The 20806-nt window shown below is 37.1% G+C and overlaps 1 protein-coding gene across 1 annotated transcript in view; it reads left to right on the top strand.

Moving 5' to 3' along the window:
* The window catches only part of ITGA1 (integrin subunit alpha 1), a 68977-nt gene that overhangs the window by 27425 nt on the left and 20746 nt on the right, over positions 1-20806 (top strand). The window contains 11 exon segments of the mRNA XM_079330398.1: positions 438-558; positions 2660-2772; positions 3734-3822; positions 3914-4028; positions 4693-4820; positions 10560-10708; positions 12429-12579; positions 14117-14282; positions 17737-17810; positions 18777-18921; positions 20036-20184. Of these exon segments, the coding sequence (XP_079186524.1) occupies positions 438-558; positions 2660-2772; positions 3734-3822; positions 3914-4028; positions 4693-4820; positions 10560-10708; positions 12429-12579; positions 14117-14282; positions 17737-17810; positions 18777-18921; positions 20036-20184 (1400 nt within the window).

Below are 20806 nucleotides of genomic sequence, written 5' to 3'. Positions count from 1 at the left end.
CAGTTGAAGTAACCCTTAGAACTTGAATGAGGGAAGGAACATTTTGTGTTAAATTCTTGCTTTAGAAATGAATGGAACTAAAAGAATAACTAAACTAAATAAATAACTAAAAAGATATTTATTCTTAAAGGTGATAGTGTTTTACTTACTGTCATTGGAGTTGATTTTAGAATGAGTGATGGGAGTTTGAAAATCATGTTTTGGATACAGAAGTCCAGTTTCTAACAACTCTGAAATTAGTTGTGTATCTCTGTATGAGGAAGTATGTTTTAAATATCTTACAAGATGTGATATGTGTGCCCCAAATGCCACTTTCAACATGTGTTGTACCATTTGTAAGTCATAATTGAAGATTGATTTCTTGGAAGTATTTGGGCTTATTTGTACTGCTACATACTGATTTTTTTTTTTTTTTTTAAATATTATTTTTTTTAAAGCTCTCTTTCACCTTGTTTGCACTTCCAACGTTGATGTGAAAAATGCACTGACCTTCAGTGGGCCTCTGGAAGATATGTTTGGGTACACAGTTCAACAGTATGAAAATGAGGAGGGGAAATGGTAAGCTCTTTTTCTCTTTTTAGACTGAACACTCCTGAGGGCCTCAGGTGCTGTACTTTTGTTTTCAAGTTAAGATCAAGTTCTGTCAGGCATATTTCTTAAACTTCTGCACAGTCCTTAGGAAATCTGGAAAGATTGGGAGTGAGAAAAATCCACATGTATACTTCCAATTATCTCCTCAAATAAATTACTTCACAAAAACGGGTGAATTACCTCATTGATGGAGCTGAGAAAGTACTGTGTTTTGTCTGAGCTCTGTTTTTTCCATTTACCAAATGAAATCTTAACTCTTCCTTCAGTTAATGTATTTACAATGAAATTACTCCTGTTTTACCTAAATAATCTGCATTAAGTGCTTTTTCTAAAGTTTTCTGCCAGGCATTGTCAAAACTGAGGTTTTTTAACTCAATTGGAAGATTTACCTGTCCAAATCTTAATTAGTTCAGTAGTCTCTCTGCTTTCTCTTTTGGAGAGCTAAATATGTCTTGCAACTGGTAATATATTTGGATTTGGGACCTGGAGCCTTTATCTTAACATCTAATTTCCTTCCTGCTGTTCTAAGTAGAGGCTGTATTTTGGCACACACACTCATATCATTGCTTCTTGGTCATTTGATAAACACCTGTCTATGCTTTTCCCTTGTTAAACCCCCCAGAGGCTGATGACTGGCCTGAGGGACTGAAATAACAATTGTGTGGTAAAAGGTTTGGGAAAGACATCTCCACCATTCTTCGCAGCTGGCTCTGGTTTTCCCAGAACTTTTTCTAATTCTTGGTAAACCCAGGGACCCCTGCAGGAGTGACAGCCAGCAGGAGGCTGTGTGACAGAGAAACCAGACTATTCTGTGGTGAGCAATCACCACTGCAAGGGCTGGCTCTGCCAGACTCTGAGAGTCTGGCCACCACTGCAACACAGTGCCCAGAGAAATGAAACCACAGAGCCTGCTTTGGAAATGTGCTAGTTCTTGACTGCTGCCATTGTAGGATGTTTAAATACACATTTGTGTGAGGGTCATGAGAAAATAAGAATAATTACCTTCTTTGAGCTAATTTAGACCTCCAGGAAATGGAATCCATTCTAGGAGCTGGGATTTTGCAGAGTAAGCTGTATTGTTGTAATCAGTCCTGAAACCTTTCAAAAGCAAACAATAATATAAGCTGGAACTGGTAGTTCTGCCAGTAGCCAGACAATGATATAAAGTATTATGCTAGATCTGGACATCTCTGAAATTGGACTTCAGAACTCCTGTAAGTTGTCAAGCTTTCAGCATGTCAGTATTTAAAGCAGAAAATATGTAAGCTAATAGTTAAAAAATACAAAACAGCCGTGAGAGGACTGTTCTACTGCTATAATGCTACCTTTAGGGCACCAATAGAGCTTTCCAGCAAGAAATGGTCTCTGAACCTGACTGCACCTGTTTCTCAGTAACTCAGAGATTCCCTCACGCAAAAAGACAAAATAAAATAGCCTTTCAGACCATGTAACACTCTTCATGGGGCTCTTTCTTTCTAAGAAAGGAACAGCACAGGGGCTTGAACCTGCTGACCATTGACCACCTCCCAGGGGATGTCAGGCATACTCAGCTTCACTGCATTTTACAAGTTTGAAATTTCTTCTAATAACCTTTCTTTTTTTATTATTAATGAGAAGGAAGAACATGTCTTTTACAGTGCTGCTCCACATTATTTAAGACTAAATTCTTCCTCTGAGTGCTTGTGAGCCTCTCCTTCAGCATTTGGTCTCAGAGCATCGAAAACAAGTTTTCATCTAAGATCTTATAAAGATCAATGACATATTAAATAAAGAATATCTTTCCTTCTGTATTATTTCTAAGACTTGTCGTCTACCCACCTATATTTTCCTCTGGAATTTTTTTAAAAAATTATTCTATTCTGTAATTGGGTATATAGGCACATTTGCTTTTCTTGTCCATATTATTTCTCTAGCATCTGAACTGATGTAATAGATACTTTTCTTTTTCTCCATCCTATACTGCTAGTGTGGAGCTTGCTTCAGCAGTGCTCCCTGTGTAAGTTTTGCTTCCTGAATTTCTGTGCCTTGTCAGAAAGAAGACATTTCAGGTGACTTATTTAATTTGCAGGGTCCTCATTGGTTCACCACTAGTTGGCCAACCTGAGAGAAGAACAGGCGATGTCTACAAATGCCCTGTAGGAAGGGACAGCCCATCACCCTGTGTAAAACTGAACTTACCAGGTATGACAGGAGATAAAGCTGTGTCACATGGAGGAGTAATAGAGGTCAGATCTTAAGAGATTTTTAGCTAGTAAGTACACATTAGAAATGTTTTTCTAGTGAAAATTTGCATGGGGCTCCAGAGCTAAATGTGAAGGAAGTTGTGTTTGTAACATTAAAAATAATTTGATTTTAAGGCTTCTCAGTATCCTGTAGAAAACATGCTCATAATTTTAGAATGGGTATGTGGTTGTGTTATCAAAACTTTATTATGACTGACATTAATTGACTGTGGTTGGCAATCCTGGCCACTGAGCCAGGAAGGTCTTGGATCATAGTTTCATGGATTACCTTTCCAAAGCTCTCTGAAGCCAAGAGTCTTCATAATGCTGTCAGTAAGCTTTTGTTGAAACAGTAACTAGGCTGATGCATCTTAATATGCCAAAGGTAAATACTAATAATTTTCTTGGTCAAGTCAAGAGATACCTGATGTACCTGGAACAAAATTCCTGTTTAATATGAACTTCACCAAATATACCTGTCATGAGATTTTTTAAATCTCCTTCTGTTCCTTGAAAACCTAAATATCAGTAATGTAACATAATAGTAACAAATAGAAAAGCTATTAAGTCAGTCGTGGCAAGAAAAGGTGAAAAATATTTTCTTTTCCTAATTAACAAAACTCTGTGCATAGTAGTATCTTGTTTTCATTGTGCTGTTATTTTTACTTTTTTTTCTTTTCTTGCGGTTCAAGAAAACTATTTGAGACAGCAACCCAGACAAATTTTCTGGGATAAAAGCCAGTCTCAGAAATTTTTCTTGATGCAATTGAAGGAGGAGGGGGAAGGGTGCTAAAATATTTGATGAAACCAGTGTCAGTCTGGGTTTTATTTTAGTAGCTGGAAGCTCCGTACTAGGGGATATATAATTTAACATTTTGTTTTCATGTTCCCAAATGCTTAACATTTTAATCTATTTATAGCTTCTACTTCAGTTCCTAATGTCGTGGAAGTAAAAGAAAACATGACTCTTGGAACAACCTTAGTAACTAACCCAAAAGGAGGGTTTCTGGTAAGAAAGGACTTTTTGCTAATTTTAAAAGTCTGGTTTTTTTCCTCGAGTATCATAACAAAAACATTTCACCCTTTTTCATTTTTTAAAGGCATGTGGACCACTTTATGCTTATAAATGTGGACGTTTGCATTATACAACCGGAGTTTGCTCTAATGTCAGCTCCACTTTTGAAACTGTTGAGGCCATTGCTCCGTCTGTGCAAGGTATGCATGCCACAGGATTTTTCCTGTGTGTCCAAAAATAAAGAGTGCCAAACAAGACAAATGTATACACATAGGCATACTGAAAAAAATGAGCTGCTTAACTTAGCTACCAGCATTACCAAGTTAAGTAAATGTTTTCATTGTCTGTATATAACCTAAATTCGTCCTACTTTTGGAATTTATCACAGTATAAACAATCATTACAATGCTATGTAACATCCAAACACAATTGCTAAAAATAGTTGCTTATGTTTTTAACTTATGGCCAAAAGACTCCTTTTAAATAATGACAGCATATTGAGACCTATTACAAACCCAGCTTAGTAATATACATACAAATGTTAGAGACCTGGTGCTTTAAAAAAATTGTAGAAGAATAGACTGACATTGAAGAAGGTAGAGGATCACTGGTACATACTCCAGTTATGTGAACTTCTCCCATTCTTAAATTTCTGCTCACAAGAAAACTTCTTCCTGATAAAGAGAACACAAGCTGTGTGAAATAGAATGAAAAAGTTGGAGAATGATAGTTGGCATCAAGTGTGTCAGGTCAGCCCCACTGCAGAAGGGTATATATTTGTTACTAGTGACAAAAGTAGCTGGAGCTGTGAGATAAGTCTGATCCTTGTTACTGTCAATTCTTATGAGACAATTTATGTTGCAGAGTGTAAAACCCAGTTGGACATCGTCATAGTCCTGGATGGGTCCAACAGCATTTATCCATGGGAGAGTGTCACAGACTTTCTGAACAGCCTCCTAAGAAACATGGATATAGGTCCTCAGCAAACACAGGTAACATAGCAGATATTTTATGGGTTTTTTTAATTTGAGAGGAAAAAACAATTTACAGGAAATGGTATAACAGTGTCATCTATGGACATTTCAATTCCAAGAACTTAGAGCAGCAGGATACTAAAGCAAAATAGCTGAAACCACAACTAAGTCAGTATTCAGTCATCGAGCAGCAATGTCAGGAAGACTATCCCTCCCCCCACTGCTCAGGCTGTCTGGTGAAACCAGCCTTCTAACCTAGCGACAAAAGTTAAGTGCATGAAGTGAGGCTACTTGAACACTGTCCTTTCCCACTTCCTTCCTCTCCACAGCCCCTTCTTCTCTTCCTTTGTACTTCGTTGCACAAAGGTCATTTCTGCTCCTCTGAAGCACACATGCGTGGTGTGGACAGCCTTTGACTGTAAGCTTGTTGGAGCAGTGCTCTTAGTGCTGTGGAACATTGGGCATGCAGCCTTTAAACCTTGAGATCCTAATTAACAAGTGGCTGTTTAGCTGCATGTTATTAATGGCAGAAGCTGCATTTATATAATAAGTGGAGAGGAAAAAATTCCCAGCTGCTATAAATCAGTGCAGTTCCATCAGAATTAATGGAGCTACGACCAATTACCCCCCTGAGGATCTGGCATCTGTCCCACAGGCTGCTGAACAGATTATGTAAATATCAGTTCTAAAAGAACTCTGGGAAGGGAGAAACACTGGGATACATATTAACACAAAAAGCTTTATTAACAGCAAGAGAAAAAACTGTTTCTTCATTTGCTTACTCTATTTTCTGCCTCCCAAAATTAAGGATTTTCCATGACCTTATGTAATAAATTATATGCTACAGGCAGTTTTGAAACTTTGCGTTAGCTGCTAACATTCAGCTCCTGCCTTCACAAAGGAGACTGTGAAGATGTAAAGGATACCTCTGTCTGCAGAGAGCATTACCCCATAATTTTCCATGTTAATTGGGGTTTTCAAGTTACCACCCAGGTCCTCTGTTGTCTATACTGAATACAGGCTGATAAAATAACTTAGAGACTGTCAACCCTGCAATCACATCCTGTTATTTTAAACCCACTTTTCTTCAGATATTGTGAGGAAGAAGGAAAAACACTTTGTGCAGAAAGGAAAAAATTCCTTCTGTTTTCTTAAACAGATGATTACTCAAACATGTACCATTTAAAAATACTTAAATCTGAACTTCCCAGTATGGGACATTGGCTGCTGTCTTCTGCCCAAAGGTCTTCATGGGAGTGGTATGCAGGGGAATTGACTCTACTGCAGCCTCACTCCTCTTCCTCACCCAGCAACTCCTAAATTTTTACAATGCCACACCTCTGTTATGTTCAGTTTTGGAGTACTGCCTCATCTGTGTGGCTTAGCTTGTGCACAAAAGGTCCCTCTCTGAACTGCACTCCAGCAGCCTCCCCTCTCCACCTACAAAATCCCTTGTGCCCACAGTTTGGCATAGTTTCTCACACGTACACATATCCACTTGAGGACGTCAGCTTTGGCATCTGCTTGCTCAAGAGCAGAAACATTTGAGAGGGAGATAAGAATGGGGTAAGAGGAGAGAGGCTGAAAAACTGGAAATGGATGACAGAAGTTCCGTGGAATTTTCTCGGTCCCTCTTACCTTCCTCCTTCCTCAGAGCACATCTCATCTTTCTCCTCTCCTCAGAGCCCCCTGCTTGGGAACCCTGGGGCGTCTGAAGTTATTAATGAGTTTATACTCTGTCCCCCACCCACAGTCTCCTTTCTCAGAAAAAATGTTTAAATGACTATACATTAGGAAAGAGAAGAAACAACATAGCAGGCTTATTTATCCCCTCTCCTTTGGGAGGCCAGAAGTGAAGCATTGCAACAATAGGTTACTTTTTGTCTGTTTAAATTTATTTTTCCAATTTGATTTTTTTTTTACTGAGCATGTAGAAATCAGTGGATTTTCACTGGCTTGAGATTGTTTTGCACAGGAAAGGAATGAGGTGATTACAGAATAACTCCTTAGCAGATTGGGTGTGACTTGTTCAAAACTGTGTTTTGATTAGAGGCTTTTGAGATATTTTTTTTACCCCTTACCTCCTCCATGAACAATGGTCATTAGACTTGTAGCAAGTTGAGAGAAATTTCTCAGTGTCTCATGTTTGGCAGATTTGAAAATGAAAGCCAGAAGTTTCACATGCAGAAGGTCAAATTTTAGGGTATTTTTTTAATTCCCTTCATCTTTCTCTTATCCAGATAATCTACAGCACCATACTAATGATTAAGCTGCATATCTTGAGTTTCGGGATAAAGGAAGCAAATGGAAAGTGATGATAAAAAAAATAGAAAATAGTAGGAACAAAATCAAAATGCTTCTCTTTGTCTTTTTATACCTCATTTTTAGCTGTTGTGGAGATAATTATCTTTTTAATATAGAGGAGTAGGGTTTTTAATCATTTACATGTGAGTAAATTTGTGTGAATTTCTCTCAAATGAGAAAGCAGGGTACTTGAATAAGTTCAGTTCTAGCTTTAACACTATGCTGGAAAGGCCTTCAAAAATCTTTAGACTGTTTCTATTTTTACACTAATATATGACATAGGCAGTTACAGATATTTGGGCTGTACCTTACTGTGTCTCCAAAGAGACTGTGTCAGTACACTAATAAGTCATGTCTTACAATTCAGTTTTTTTCTTCAGAAGAACAGAAGTGTACTTAAGAGGTATTACAAAGATTAGGAATGAAGAAAGGTTTTGGCAAGAGTTTACAACTAAATTGTGTCTTGAAGTAACCAAAATGTGAGAGAATTTTTTTTTCCAGTTCAGATGTCTTTAAAAAGATCTCCTTATGAAAAGAGATATTATCCATTAATGCTTCCCAAGGCATCTCTGCTTTTATTTTCATTAAGTATCAGAACATTCAAAAATGTTTCTGATTTCTCTCCACATCCCAATGCTGAAGACCCTAATATGATTTTGTGTAACAAATGGTTTTCCTTTCATTTCATCATTTTAGATGTTGGGTTTTGCAAAATTGATTAGCTTAATAATTTATTGGGAAAGTCAGAACATGCTTTCCAAATAAGGATCTGTATTCATTTATAGGACCACAATAAATTGTATCCATGAGAATTGCTTTGTTCCAAAGTAGAACAGTCCATCACTTGCCTGTTCTCTAGTACAACACTTTTCACAGGAACTGCGGACAATTAAAGAATTATTCCCTTGTGTAATGTAAAAGCCATGGAATGCTAGGGAAAGGAACATAAACTTAAGAATTGCAAGAATGTTCAATAGATTATGGTCAGTAATGCTGGGAAAAATAATAGGTTCTCTGGAGCAGAGCAGAACTATGTCCCTTGGTGTAGCACTATTGCATTTTCCAGATATAAATTAAACAAGCAAATCAAAACATATGATGTCTCTAAGCATAATTCTTAGGGGCTTGCTGAAGTCCCATAAAGGCACATTTGCATCATGTAGGTGTGCCACTTTCAGCTTTTCATAAGATGAAAAGGCTACAAAAGTTCAGACCTTCATTGCTGTCTAATAGAATTTAACTCTAATTTTACAAGGTGATCATTCTGTGATCCTATAGGAGACTGGAACATGAAGCCTAGTAGCATTTTCTCAGAGGCTTTTTTTACCTTTTATTGAGGAATGGTTCATCTTTGATGCCATGGACTATGTAGAACATGGTGATCAGTGTTTTCAAAGCTAATGCTAAGGAAGGGTCGTGCATGGCAATTGTATCCCATAAGATAACCACATGCCCCCCTTCCTTCCTGATTTACGAGCTATGCTGCACAGTGCAGTTTTCAGACTCAGATGTTCTTCCCATTCACTTCCTGAGAAGGAAGTGCTCAGAATGTGTACTTGCTGTGATCATGGACGTTTCCTTTCAAACAGGAAATGATACAACTCAATGTCAGGCTGTAATCTTTTTTTAGGAAAATGACAGCACCAACATGGGTCTCTAGAATCATGAAAGACTGGCAGATGCTTTTCACTGGCAGCAGTCAATGGATGATTTTGTTATTGGTACTTCAAAACCTGCAGAGAAGGACCCATAAATCCACACCAAACAGCTTATTATAATCTCTGGCTACAATTGGTGCACAGCACTGGAGTTCTTAAGCCATTACTCCTCCTCCAGAAAATCGTGCATGGTGCATGTTCATCACCAGTTTACAGCAGTCTTTTTAAAAGACTGACAGCATCCTATTCAGATAATGCAGTGTCACTTTAGATGCACTCCACAAAATAGCTGTCGTGGAGGGAACAGGTTAAAAATTTTATCTTCAGCATCTGATTTATTCAGTGCCACATGAGTGCTCTGAATGATGATACAGAATGTGCCCTGGCTGGCTGTAAACACTGCACAGGGTTAATTGCACACTGCTCACAGGAACATTGCAGCCTCTGCATTCTCTCTGCTGCAGATGGAAGAGAGAGAGAAATATCTGAAAGGCAGCAAGTTGCCATAACTTTAAGCTTGCATCAGTTCTTCCAGATTTGACTGTCTGTTCAAAAAGATACGGGAATTCAGGGGGATAGATTTTGTTATCACATGCTATTATAATTATAGTCCCATAATCATAGGTAACTAGAATTTCATAATTATAATTTTATTGTCATTTCCTGTGAAATATTTATCCAATTCTAACCCTTCTGCTACAAGCAAACAACTACTGTGCAGAATCTGAGAGGCTATGAAAATACCATAAAAAAAAAGCTCTGTAAAGCAATTGTAAAGTACATGCTAAGCCACTTCTAAAGTAATATGATGGAAAAACATCCCAGAGGTCTTATTGATCTTCAATACCTTAATGCTAGAGAGCTTTTAATAATAGATGAGTGAGACATAAATGCCACATAATACTGCATTATCCTAAATAACACCTATAAATTACCTTGTGTAATGTAAAATTGAAATATGCTAATGGAACATTGTGTGGTTTCTTCCCAGTAAAAGCTGTCAGAAACCTGCCAAAATATTAAAACTGACAGAGATGAATGGGAGAAATTAATTAGGATTTAAGAATATTGCTCGTCTTTTTATGCCACCCTTGGTTTTGCAGCAGGTTTCCTCAGGCATTTTGTGTTTATTGCACAATCCCATGTGTTGATCTTTTGCACAAAGACTTATCCTACTAAGGTCATCTATAGGCTTTACTTTACCCTCCTCTATGCCAAAGCCACCATTTCCTTCATGTTTTACCCTCTGGTACTCCTCAGGACTTTGACTTATCTCCTGCTGGGGGAATGTGCATGTCATGGTTGTCTCTGCTGTCTTCATCAAGATAAGAGTAATGGGGTCTTCCTGTTTCTAGGCTCAATTTAGGGTAAAAAAAAAACTATTGGATGTAGGTATATTATATTTGAGTGGAATGAAAAGAGTTGTGAATGAACCATGACTTTTTATGCTGTAAGGAAAATAGTTTTGAGGATTTGGGGGTTGGTCCGGTTGGTCTAGAGGAAAGCAGAGCTCCCATCCAGATTGCCTCAAACCAGGAAAACCAAGGACTTGAGACAGCTTTTGGCTTTATTCCAGTTTTTAACAAAAGCAATTTAGAAACTTCAAAATGTTTCATGTCTCAATGTGTCATCTAGCTAGTCTTGCTCAAACTCATAAAGGTGTTCCATACTGAGGGAAACACAAAGGATTAAATTGTTCTCCTGGATGTAATAGAGACATTTACTGCACTGCTGCAGGAGGCAGGGATATTTTCTTTAAGGGCAGTTGATTTTAAACATGAGCTGTGTGTTTCAGGTTGGAATTGTTCAATATGGACAGACTGTAGTCCATGAGTTTTATCTGAATACATACTCCACAACAGAAGATGTGATGGCTGCAGCCTCGAGAATCCGCCAGCGGGGTGGCACACAAACCATGACAGCCTTGGGAATAGACACGGCCAGGTATGGCACAGGATGCTGCACACGGAGAGGAACAAGCACAGGCAGGGGCGTGATCCTGGCTTTACGTGTTAAAAACATGGTGTTAAAAACATCTGACTTCATTTTAGCTAAGTAGCATCATTTTTGAGGAAGGTTGATAAGCAGACTATATCCAGCACTTAGAGGAACTGTGTGTGAAAGGCAGCTGTCTCCTGAATGGAAGAATTAGGAAAATATGATAGATATGGAGCAAGATTGTAGGCCTAAGCAAAGGACTGACAATATGTGATGTCCACATAGAGCAGGTAGGAACTGTGTTTGCAGAGGGATAAAGAAAATCAAAATTTTCAAGGGAAAAACAAAAAATGGAGTTTTTAATGTTAGTTTGTTTTCATTCTGAAGTTGAATATTACAATGTTTGAGCCCACACTGGTCAGAAAGCCTAAAATTTTATATCCTAAGTCTTTGAAGCCTCTCAATCAGTGGGAGATTAAAGACCTGTTTATAAAGACCTGTATAAGGACCTAGCAATAGCAATATTTAGAAACGTCTTTTTAATGAGAAAAATGAAATCTGAGTTTCTTAGATCAGACAGTAAATGTAAAATCTCTCAGAAAATTTTGAACTGTACAATGTTGTCCTGGTATCTTTTTCTTTTCTAGGTTTGTTTTTTTATCCCAATAGCCTGCTTTTATTCCTCAAAAGATTTCATTCACTCTTTGCAAGAAACCATTTAGTAAAATATGCAGCATCCTTGTGATGAACAGTTTGATTATCTGACCAAAGTTTTGTTGATCTGGTGTACAGTTGAATTCTTATATATTAAGGTTTTCCTGAGATACAAGTAGAAGCTTGAGGAGTCTGAACAAGTTCATGAAAGCAGAGCCAGTTGAAAATTGCCAAATATTCAGAAACCACATCTAGCTCAGACAGCCCCCATGTACCACAAAATACTGCAGGCTTGTATATACAGAAACTGTCAGCAAAAGCTTCCTCTGTTCTCACAGTCATCACCCTTTGGCCATTTTCAGTGGTAAATTTCAGCTTTCACTCATGCGGCCAGTCCTAGAATTCTGTGGTATTTTTCTGAAAAGAGGAAGCCCTGCTTCCTTCCTTCTCCTCCAGAGCCCTAATCCAGCCTTGCCTTGCCTTGTGCAGCGTCGGGGTGAACAGCTGCCCAAACCTCAGAGCCTCCTTGTGCATCTGCAGCTGTAGAATTCAAGTGGGTGCCCTGACCTGCCTCCACTTACCTGCAGCCTTTCTGCCACCACCCCAACACCCAGTGTTAACCTGTCTCAGTGTGCAGAGATGTGCTGGTAGCTGAGTAATTAGTTTGACCACTTGAAGTGCTGCTATGAGGTCGAAATAGGTGAAGGTTTTCTACATAGATTTTTGGAAAGGGAGGGTGTTGGCTGGGTCTTTTTTTAAGATACCAAAAGCTATTTTAAAGTGCCGGAAGTTTATTTGTAGAGGGTAAGAATTTTTCACTATCCAGATTGGTATTTTCTGCCATTGCTCTCAAGTGAGTGAATGATGAATGCACGCTTATGAAACTTTGGCTGTGAACTGTCATGTAATTTCCAATTGCAGTTGTTTGTATTTGTTCATGGTTAACATTAATCTCCATTTCCTGCATCCTAGTTAATATAAAATCTTTTAGTTTATGGTTTGCTATGCAAATATGATGCATGTGCTAAATGCTGACATTGCCTTTCTCCAAAACCCTTTATGGTCCCTTTAGGGAAGAAGCTTTTACTGAGGCTCACGGTGCACGAAGAGGAGTACAAAAAGTAATGGTTATTGTGACTGATGGGGAATCACATGACAACTACAGATTACAAGAAGTGATTGATGATTGTGAAGATGAAAACATTCAGAGATTTGCTATTGCTGTAAGTGAAATTTAATGGGAAAATTCAGAATCTTAAAAGCATGTTTCATCTTCTAGATGCAATTTCAGTTTTAGAAGTTCATTTCACGGAATCTTTATGGAAATATAATTATTTCAGAGAGGAAAAAGCTGAAAAAAACATTTAGAATTTGCTTTCTGATTTTATAGCATATAACAAAAGCAATTTATCTGTCTTCTGGGTGATGTTAGGAAAAAGGAGGACGAGTTTGAGGGACAGTTTTATATTAAATTATTTTTGTTAGAGGCAACATAGAGCAAAGTAGACTAATACAATTCTAAGCAACTTCTATAGAAATATTACCTTTTTAAGCAAAAATACAAAGGTAAACCATCAAAAATACATGTTCATTATGTCTGTATTGCATGCTTGCATTCCAAAGCTGTAATTTTCATGTTAATCAAACAGTAGCTGAATGAGAATAGAGGTTAACCCATATCAAGAAATATGAAAGTATTAGTCACAGATTTGATGTTAATACTCCACTACATTAGTATATTTTTTATACAAAAATATTCTATTTACTGCTGTTAATTTTGAAAGGACATTGGTTTGTTGCCTCTCCATTGATATTTTTCTTTGTTTGTTTTGCTAGCTTATTGTTTGGTAAAATAAGATGGTATAAAACCATAAAGCTTTAAGAAATATATTATACTTAATTTAAACAAAGATATAAAACAAAAGTTGAGTCCAGCAGCACACAGATTTGCAGTGGTTTTCTTCATAAAATTATATATAACTAAAGAAAAAGTTTTCCTTGACTGCAACAATTTTTGGCAATAAAATCCCTGTTTAGAACCAAATTTGAATTGCTCCATTGGACTGCAAGAGCATAGGAATTTGGTTTTTGTCTCCCTCTCAAATCAGGTTTAGTCTACAGGTTTGTCTGGGAATTAGAGAACTGAGGTTTTTTTTTTCCTGAGGTATCCCAAATTGTTACACCAGTATTGTTAAAACTGCAAACTAAGTCTAAATTCTTGTATGGTGCTGAAGTTAACATGAATGCAATTGTTGTTTTTTATGTATTTATAAGGAAAATCTTCTCAGAATGAAGGACTATTCTATGCCTAATCAACTTGTCATTAATTGCATGTATAGCATGTTGTGATAAGAACTGGTGGTTATGTAGAAGCCAGTGGAATTGTACTCTGGGTTGGGAAGTGTTTTGTTGTTTTTTTCCTAAATTGTGGCCTACTTCAATAAATCAGATAATAAATTATTAGAATTTTGTGAAGGAGGGGTGAAAAGTAAAGTTGAGGATAGCAGACATCACACAACACCGTTGCTTTGTTTCCTGTCAAATAGTATTTTCAAAAAAACAACTGAGCTGTCATGCAGTTCTGTTCTGCTTGAGAAGGAATGTTTTCAAATCAATTTGAGTGAGGTTTTAACAGAAGGTTAGATACGATTTTCCACCATTCTCTGACAACCAACTCAATGATATCTTTTTAAACAGTCTATGGAAGGTATGCTTGACTTCTGTTTTGTTTTCTTGTTGTTTTTTTCTTCTTCTTTTTAGATTCTTGGCAGCTACAGCAGAGGAAATTTAAGTACTGAGAAATTTGTAGAGGAAATAAAATCAATTGCCAGTAAGCCTACTGAAAAGCATTTTTTCAATGTCTCAGATGAATTAGCTCTTTACACCATTGTTGAAGCACTTGGAGAGAGAATATTTGCCCTGGAAGGTATGACATTATTTTAAATTTTACTTTATGCCTGTATTACAACTGAAACAAATAGAAGAACACCTGTTTTACCTTCCTTTGAAATGCATTGTGGTGCCTAAAGTTTATTATGCAATTATTTCTTCCATGCTGGTTATAAAAATATTTTATAATAGACATCAAAATTCTAGATACAAATGTGACTATATTCACAGGAGTTAGAGCCTGTGCAGACAACACCCTAAAAGGATAAGTAACCAAAACTGTTTTAATGCAATAAATAGGAAGTTACTCTCTTTTAGGTAAAAAACATTGCCAGATCATACCCCAGTTACCCCACGATCATTTGTTTTTCTGCCTCAGTGTTTCAGGTCTCTTTTTGGTTAGTTATTAATTACAGCATATTACTTTGCAATGCAAGTTAGCATGGACTTGGTGGATGGAGTTAACAAGATAAAATTTTCCTTTGGGAAGGTTCACAGTATTCAGATTGCAGCACAGAAAGTCATTCTCTCATAATGTCTGCTTACATTCTCCATCGAAATGAGGCAACACTGTCCAAACCACTGTTTGTTTCAAGTACACTGCTGGTAACAGGAGACAGAGTTTATTAGTTATAAATTATACTGGCCAACTCTGAAGGGATTCATGTAATACAAAGAAAACATCCTTCTATTTGGACTATTTTTTTCAACACTTCAACTTTCCAAGTAGCTAGAATAGTGTAATTTAAAGCTAGAACAAAAGAAAATATTGACTTTAATGTACAAAATTGAGAGAGTATTTTCAAATTTTTTTACATTGGAGTTGTATTTCTCAGACAAATTTAGATTGGAGGTTTATTTAGCATATTATTTAGTTTGATCAAATATTAATGTTTTCACCTATAACTAAAATCGTCAGCAATAAACAGTTTATTAAAATATAATTTATATGTTATTTTTTACATTCTGGATGATTTGGTTTACTCAATTTTGCAACAAATTAATTTGAGCAGAATCTGATCTCTCTAAAGCTCAAAGTTTAGCCTGCTTAGTGTCATTGAGTACTTCAAAATTCATTGGATAGAGTGCTCTTCTCTTAAATCACTGTGTACTAGGAAGAATACAGTTTCAGTGGGAAAATTGTTGTTCAAACAGAAATTGTACACTTGGTCTTCAGTTTGTCCTTTATACCTTTAAAAAGTGAGAAAAATATTTGCACTTCACTGTCAGAATAAAATGCGAGTTACATCTGTTAGCTATAATGAGTATAGAATAAGAAGTGAGTTGATGTGACAACAGGTGAAGTATGTAAGAGTTTATGGCTTCTTGGTTTGCAGATTTTCTGTAGGAGCTCAGAGATGGACTAAGATTTCTCTACAAGACGCCTGCAATGTGAGACATGAAATGTCTCCAACTAAGTCGCAGAAATCATGTAATCTGCAAGAGAATCAGAATATAAACTAAAATGGGATTTTAGCTTTTTTTGTCAAAACATAGCAAGGTCCAGCTGCTCCAGTGGGTTGGACCTAGATAGTGCTGACTAAATCAATTTATTCTGATTCTTCAGGCAGAATTTCCTGTCCTAAACCAAAACCTTTCAGTCATGATTAACAACTGTGTCCATGCAAGCATTTTTCGGATGGTAGAAGCAAGCAAATTATTTCTGTACCATGCATCTTTCAAGCCAATTGACAAGCCAGTTTATTGGATATAACAATATATATATCTGTATTGGATATAATAATAAATATATCTGTATATAGTTGTTTCTGTGCATCACAAGAATCTTGGTTGTTGAAATTTAATATCTGAATCTCTTTAAATTCTGAATCTAAATTGCTTCTTGCTAGTGTAGTAGTACATTTGATTTTTCTTCTTGGATTTCTTATTTTTATTTTGGTTGTTTAAAAAATTCAAAGAAAAATTGAGAGAGGTTTGAAAAATCAAATCCAACAAAAACTCCTGCTTGAGTGCCAGTGAATTTTTACACATAATCTTTTTCATATGCCTCTGTGTCTCATGGCATTGACATTGCTTTTAACAGCAATTTTATGTTTTATCCAACCCGTAGGCAGGCACAAATGTTTTTTCATAAAATATCCTTTGTAAAATGCTTGGCAGTTTAAGACTGAATGGAAAGTTAGGCTAAGGGCCATTATCTAAGTAGTATTTTGAGCTGCAGACACCAACAGTACGAGCTTTGTCCTCTGCTCAGGCTGTGAGAATCCTGACTTTCTCAGCTCATTAAGGAGCATCCTTTACTGCATGAAAGTAATGTTTATCAGCAGATGTGCAGCTTAAGAGTTTTATGCCTGAAAAGGACCTTTTCAGACATAGCAAAGCAGCTACATCTTGTGAAACATGATAGTCTTTGTTTGTATGTTGAACACCATGTTTGAGATCATGTCTCTGTCCTACAACTGGCTGCAAATTGTAACAATTAGGAAAGCCATCATGTCCCAGGGAGCAGCTGCTGAGGTTTACTTGCTGAGTATCAAAAGTTCAGTATTGTTTAATAGTCCAGATGCCTGAAATTCATGCAACTGTGGTTTGCTATGGCTCAGTTTCATTCACACAGTTGAAGGTTTGCTGCAGCACTCAGCTGGTAGCAAATTGTGAACTCTTCCTGGATCAGCATCAGAGCAGATTTCATAGCTTGCCTCTACTACCTGTTATCTTCCTCTCAAAGAAGAATCAATATAATTCCCTAGCTTGGCCACTTAGAGTGGCAAAATAGTCCTTAAACATTAAGGGCTGCTTATCTTTCTTTTAAGTAGAGGAAAGGCAGAATTTTTCTTCCCTGATGATATTTCAAGTTTACCTGGGAGCAAAACAGCCCATCAAAGTTTAATAACTGGCATATGACTACCTGAAAAGATAGTGAACCTAGTACAAAATCACCTGGTACTTTTTTTTATACAAAGTAATTTAAGAGAATCAGATCTTCATGTAGTTGTCTGGGCAGGATTATCATTCCCAAGCACTTTGCTGAGGGTTATGAATCTTGGACAGTAGAGATTTTCCTATGTTGTTTTTGCAAAGGTTCATACAAACATCAAGTGTTTTTCATTTAAAGTTCCTCCAGCTGCCTACAAAACTTCAGTTACTTGAATACAAGGCCAGGGTTACATGGCTGGCGTTTTATTGTTCACTTAGCTCAAGTGGAAAATGGCTTAACCATATTAATCAAACATTCCAAACATACTTACCATCAGCTTGAGTTCAAATCTGGTCAGTTTTAGCCCAGAAACTGTGTTGGACAAGTTCTGAGACATGATCTTAAAATGGAAATTCTTGTACTTAATAGGAGCATTCAACACGGGTCTTTACTTCTGTGTTTATTATAAAAATCTATTGTAAACTAGATTCATGAAATAGATTGGTTAATTATGCTATTCTTTACTATCATATGATCATTTTCGCAACACTCTTCAGTTGCTTTTCAGATTGGAACAAATTCATTTTTGAAACTTATTTTTTCTTTTCAATAGCAACAACAGACCAGCAGGCCTCCTCTTTTGAAATGGAAATGTCTCAAGCTGGTTTCAGTGCTCATTATTCTCAGGTAAACAAGCTGTTTGGAAATAGAAGTTATTTTACAAAGTAGATTTTTCTGGTGGTTCTACAAATTTGGAATAAGGGTTTCAGATTTCTTTGTATAGTCCTGTTTGCTCTTTGAAGTTTTGGAGTGTCCTGTAATCCAGTTACCTTTTTTGTAAAATGTACATAAAGACCATGCATGAGCAGCAAAATCATGAGAGAGCTTCACATGAACTCTAAACTTAATGTTCCCATAGCACCTTCTCTCAGGAAAATAGCTTAAAAATATGTTAAGAAAGCTTGAGAGAAACTTTTTACCCGAGCCTTTAGTGACAGAACAAGGGGCAATGTTTTAACTTGAAAGATAGTTCCAGAGCAGGGCCATAAAGATGGCCAGAGGCCAATGCAATGCACCTGTCCTTTGAAGACAGGCTGAGAGAGATGGGCTTATTTAGCTTAAGGAAGAGAAAGCTCCAGAGACATCTTAGAGCAGCCTTCTAGTAGTTAAAAGGGGCTTATAAAAAGGAAGGAGAATGTCTTTTTACATGGGTAGCTAGCAATAGGACAAGAGGGAACAGTTTTAAGCTAAAGGGGCACAGGTTTAGGTTAGATGTTAGGAAGAAATTCTTTATATGGAGCAAAGTAAGGCACTGGAAGAGGTTGTCCAAAGAAGTTGTGGATGCTCCACCCTTGGAGGTGTTCAAACACATGTTGAATGGGGCTCTGAACAAACTAGTCTAGTTGGTAGCATCCCTGCCCATGGCAATGAGAGTTGGAACTAGGTGATTCAGGACATTTCTACTCAAGCCTTTCTATGACCCTGTGATTGAAGGATCTGTACCATAATAGGAGAAGCAAGGCTTACTGTGTGACTAGGCAGGAAGCATTATCCAATGGGTCAGCATCCTGAACCATGAATGTCTAAAAATGATTCACATAAAGAAAAATTATTCACATAGAGAACAGGCTTTTTTTTTTTGCTCTCCTTAAGGACTGGATCATGCTTGGGGCAGTTGGAGCATATGACTGGAATGGCACAGTGCTCATGGTGAAAGACAGTGGTATTTCAATGCCAACTAATGACACCTTTCGTGACAGGCGTTCAGAAAGAAATGAACCTCTTGCAGCCTACCTAGGTAAGAGAAATGGCCCACCTTACAGCACTTCTCAACAAATACAACAAGACTTCTCTCAAAACTCATTCAAAAGGAGTATCTGACAGAATATTTTATATTCCAGGAGCCTGGGAGCAAGTCTACTCTCTGATTTTCAGGTTTTGTTAAAAAAATAAATAACAACTCCTACAACTAGAAAATTAGTCCAAACACAGACCAAAATATATCTAGACTTTCCCAATAGAGGTGTTTAATCTGTTCAAAGAAGATGTCACGGATTCCTCTAGTTCTCTTATCAAGTTTTTTTATGCCTTGTAGTTACAAAGTCTTATACAATATTAAGCTCAAATATTTACTTAAAAATAGGCTGTTTTCTGTCACTCAATGGAAAAAACCTACAAGACCAACATCTTTTTTTTATAATAATGCTCTGCATACTGGTGGGTTATTTTTCTACCAAAAAGCTTTTGTTTCCTTGCTCTGTCCTCTACAGCTTGCTTTCTATACTTCATGGTTCTGTTTGCTCTGTTTTCTCATTTAAGTCATTTTTTCACTGACGAAGAATCAATGCTAGAATATTTTAATGTTTTTGCCTAAGTAGACTTTCTTCATTGCCATGTGCCTTTAGCCGTTGCCTTTTATTACCTGTCCAATTTGGTAATTTTCAAATTAAGATTGTATCCTCCCATAATACTTGCAACTCTTTCACAGTTTTTATTCCAATGCAAATTTTTCAAGTCTTCCTTCACTAAAGTTGTTAAACTGTTGTTAATATTAAGCAAAAGAGAGGTAGGTTCAAAATGCCCCCAGAATCACTTTTTGAAGACTCCTTGAGTTTGACAGTGGGCCAGTGGCAGCTGTTCTTTGAAAGAGCTTTTCAACCAGCTACTCATGAGTTATTCCTTACACTGTGAGAATGGCAAAGTGGACATGGCTCACCAGCCTAGGAATAGGTTTAATAACCCAGTGGTGCTCACTCCCTCTGAGACTGTAGACAAAAAAAATGACATTTTAATTAACTGCTATTAGGGCTAAAATTTAGTTGTGGAATAAACCTTACAAAGGCTCTGTATCATAGAAAGTATTTCTGATGCATTCTGTGTATATTGCATTTTGATTTCTTTCTGGTTCCTAGGATATACTGTGAATTCAGCACTGACACCTGGAGGTGTGCTGTACATAGCAGGACAGCCACGATACAATCACACTGGCCAAGTTATCATTTATAAGATGGAAGGGAAAGAGGTGCAAGTGATTCAGAGATTAAATGGAGAACAAGTAAGTGTGCATTTAACAATTAGCATACAAAACAAATATAGAAGAAGAAATAATAAGTATTTCAAATGAGAACTCGTTTGAGGAGTACATGTAACTGGGAGATGTAAGATCAGAAGGAAGAGTTAGGCAGATCCTCTGGTGTAGTTAGTAATACAAAGTGGGCTGTACAGTAGATCATTGGAAATTTTGGCTTTGAGTGTTAAATCTTCACCACTGTCAAAGTGGTTGCTGCTATGTCTGTACATGCAATTTTTGTCTGCTGTCTGCTGAGTTGGAAGAACATGTCACTGGCATTAAAGAGTTTTGACAAGCAGGGTTCTGTGCAAGGCCATCTTCTGGGATAGACTGAGGTTTTGAAGTGTCAGATGTTACACTGAGTAGCTCACTGAGAGCTATTGCTGTAGGAGAAAAAATCCCCACATAATTACATAATTAAGGATGGTATTATTAAGGTAATATTTTGCTTATGCGAACTGGGAGACCTGCCTATTCTCATCTCCCCAGGCTGCAGTATCAGCTTCTCTCAGGAGCATTCAGGTTACCTAATTTTAATCTATAGCTGATGTCTACAACTCAGCTAATCAATCAGTCCATCAATCAATCAATCAAACAAACGTTTTTAGAGTCA

Source organism: Erithacus rubecula (genome assembly GCF_903797595.1).
Source record: "Erithacus rubecula genome assembly, chromosome: Z".
In the NCBI taxonomy this organism is placed as follows: domain Eukaryota; kingdom Metazoa; phylum Chordata; class Aves; order Passeriformes; family Muscicapidae; genus Erithacus; species Erithacus rubecula.
This window is presented reverse-complemented; position numbering and strand designations above follow the sequence as displayed.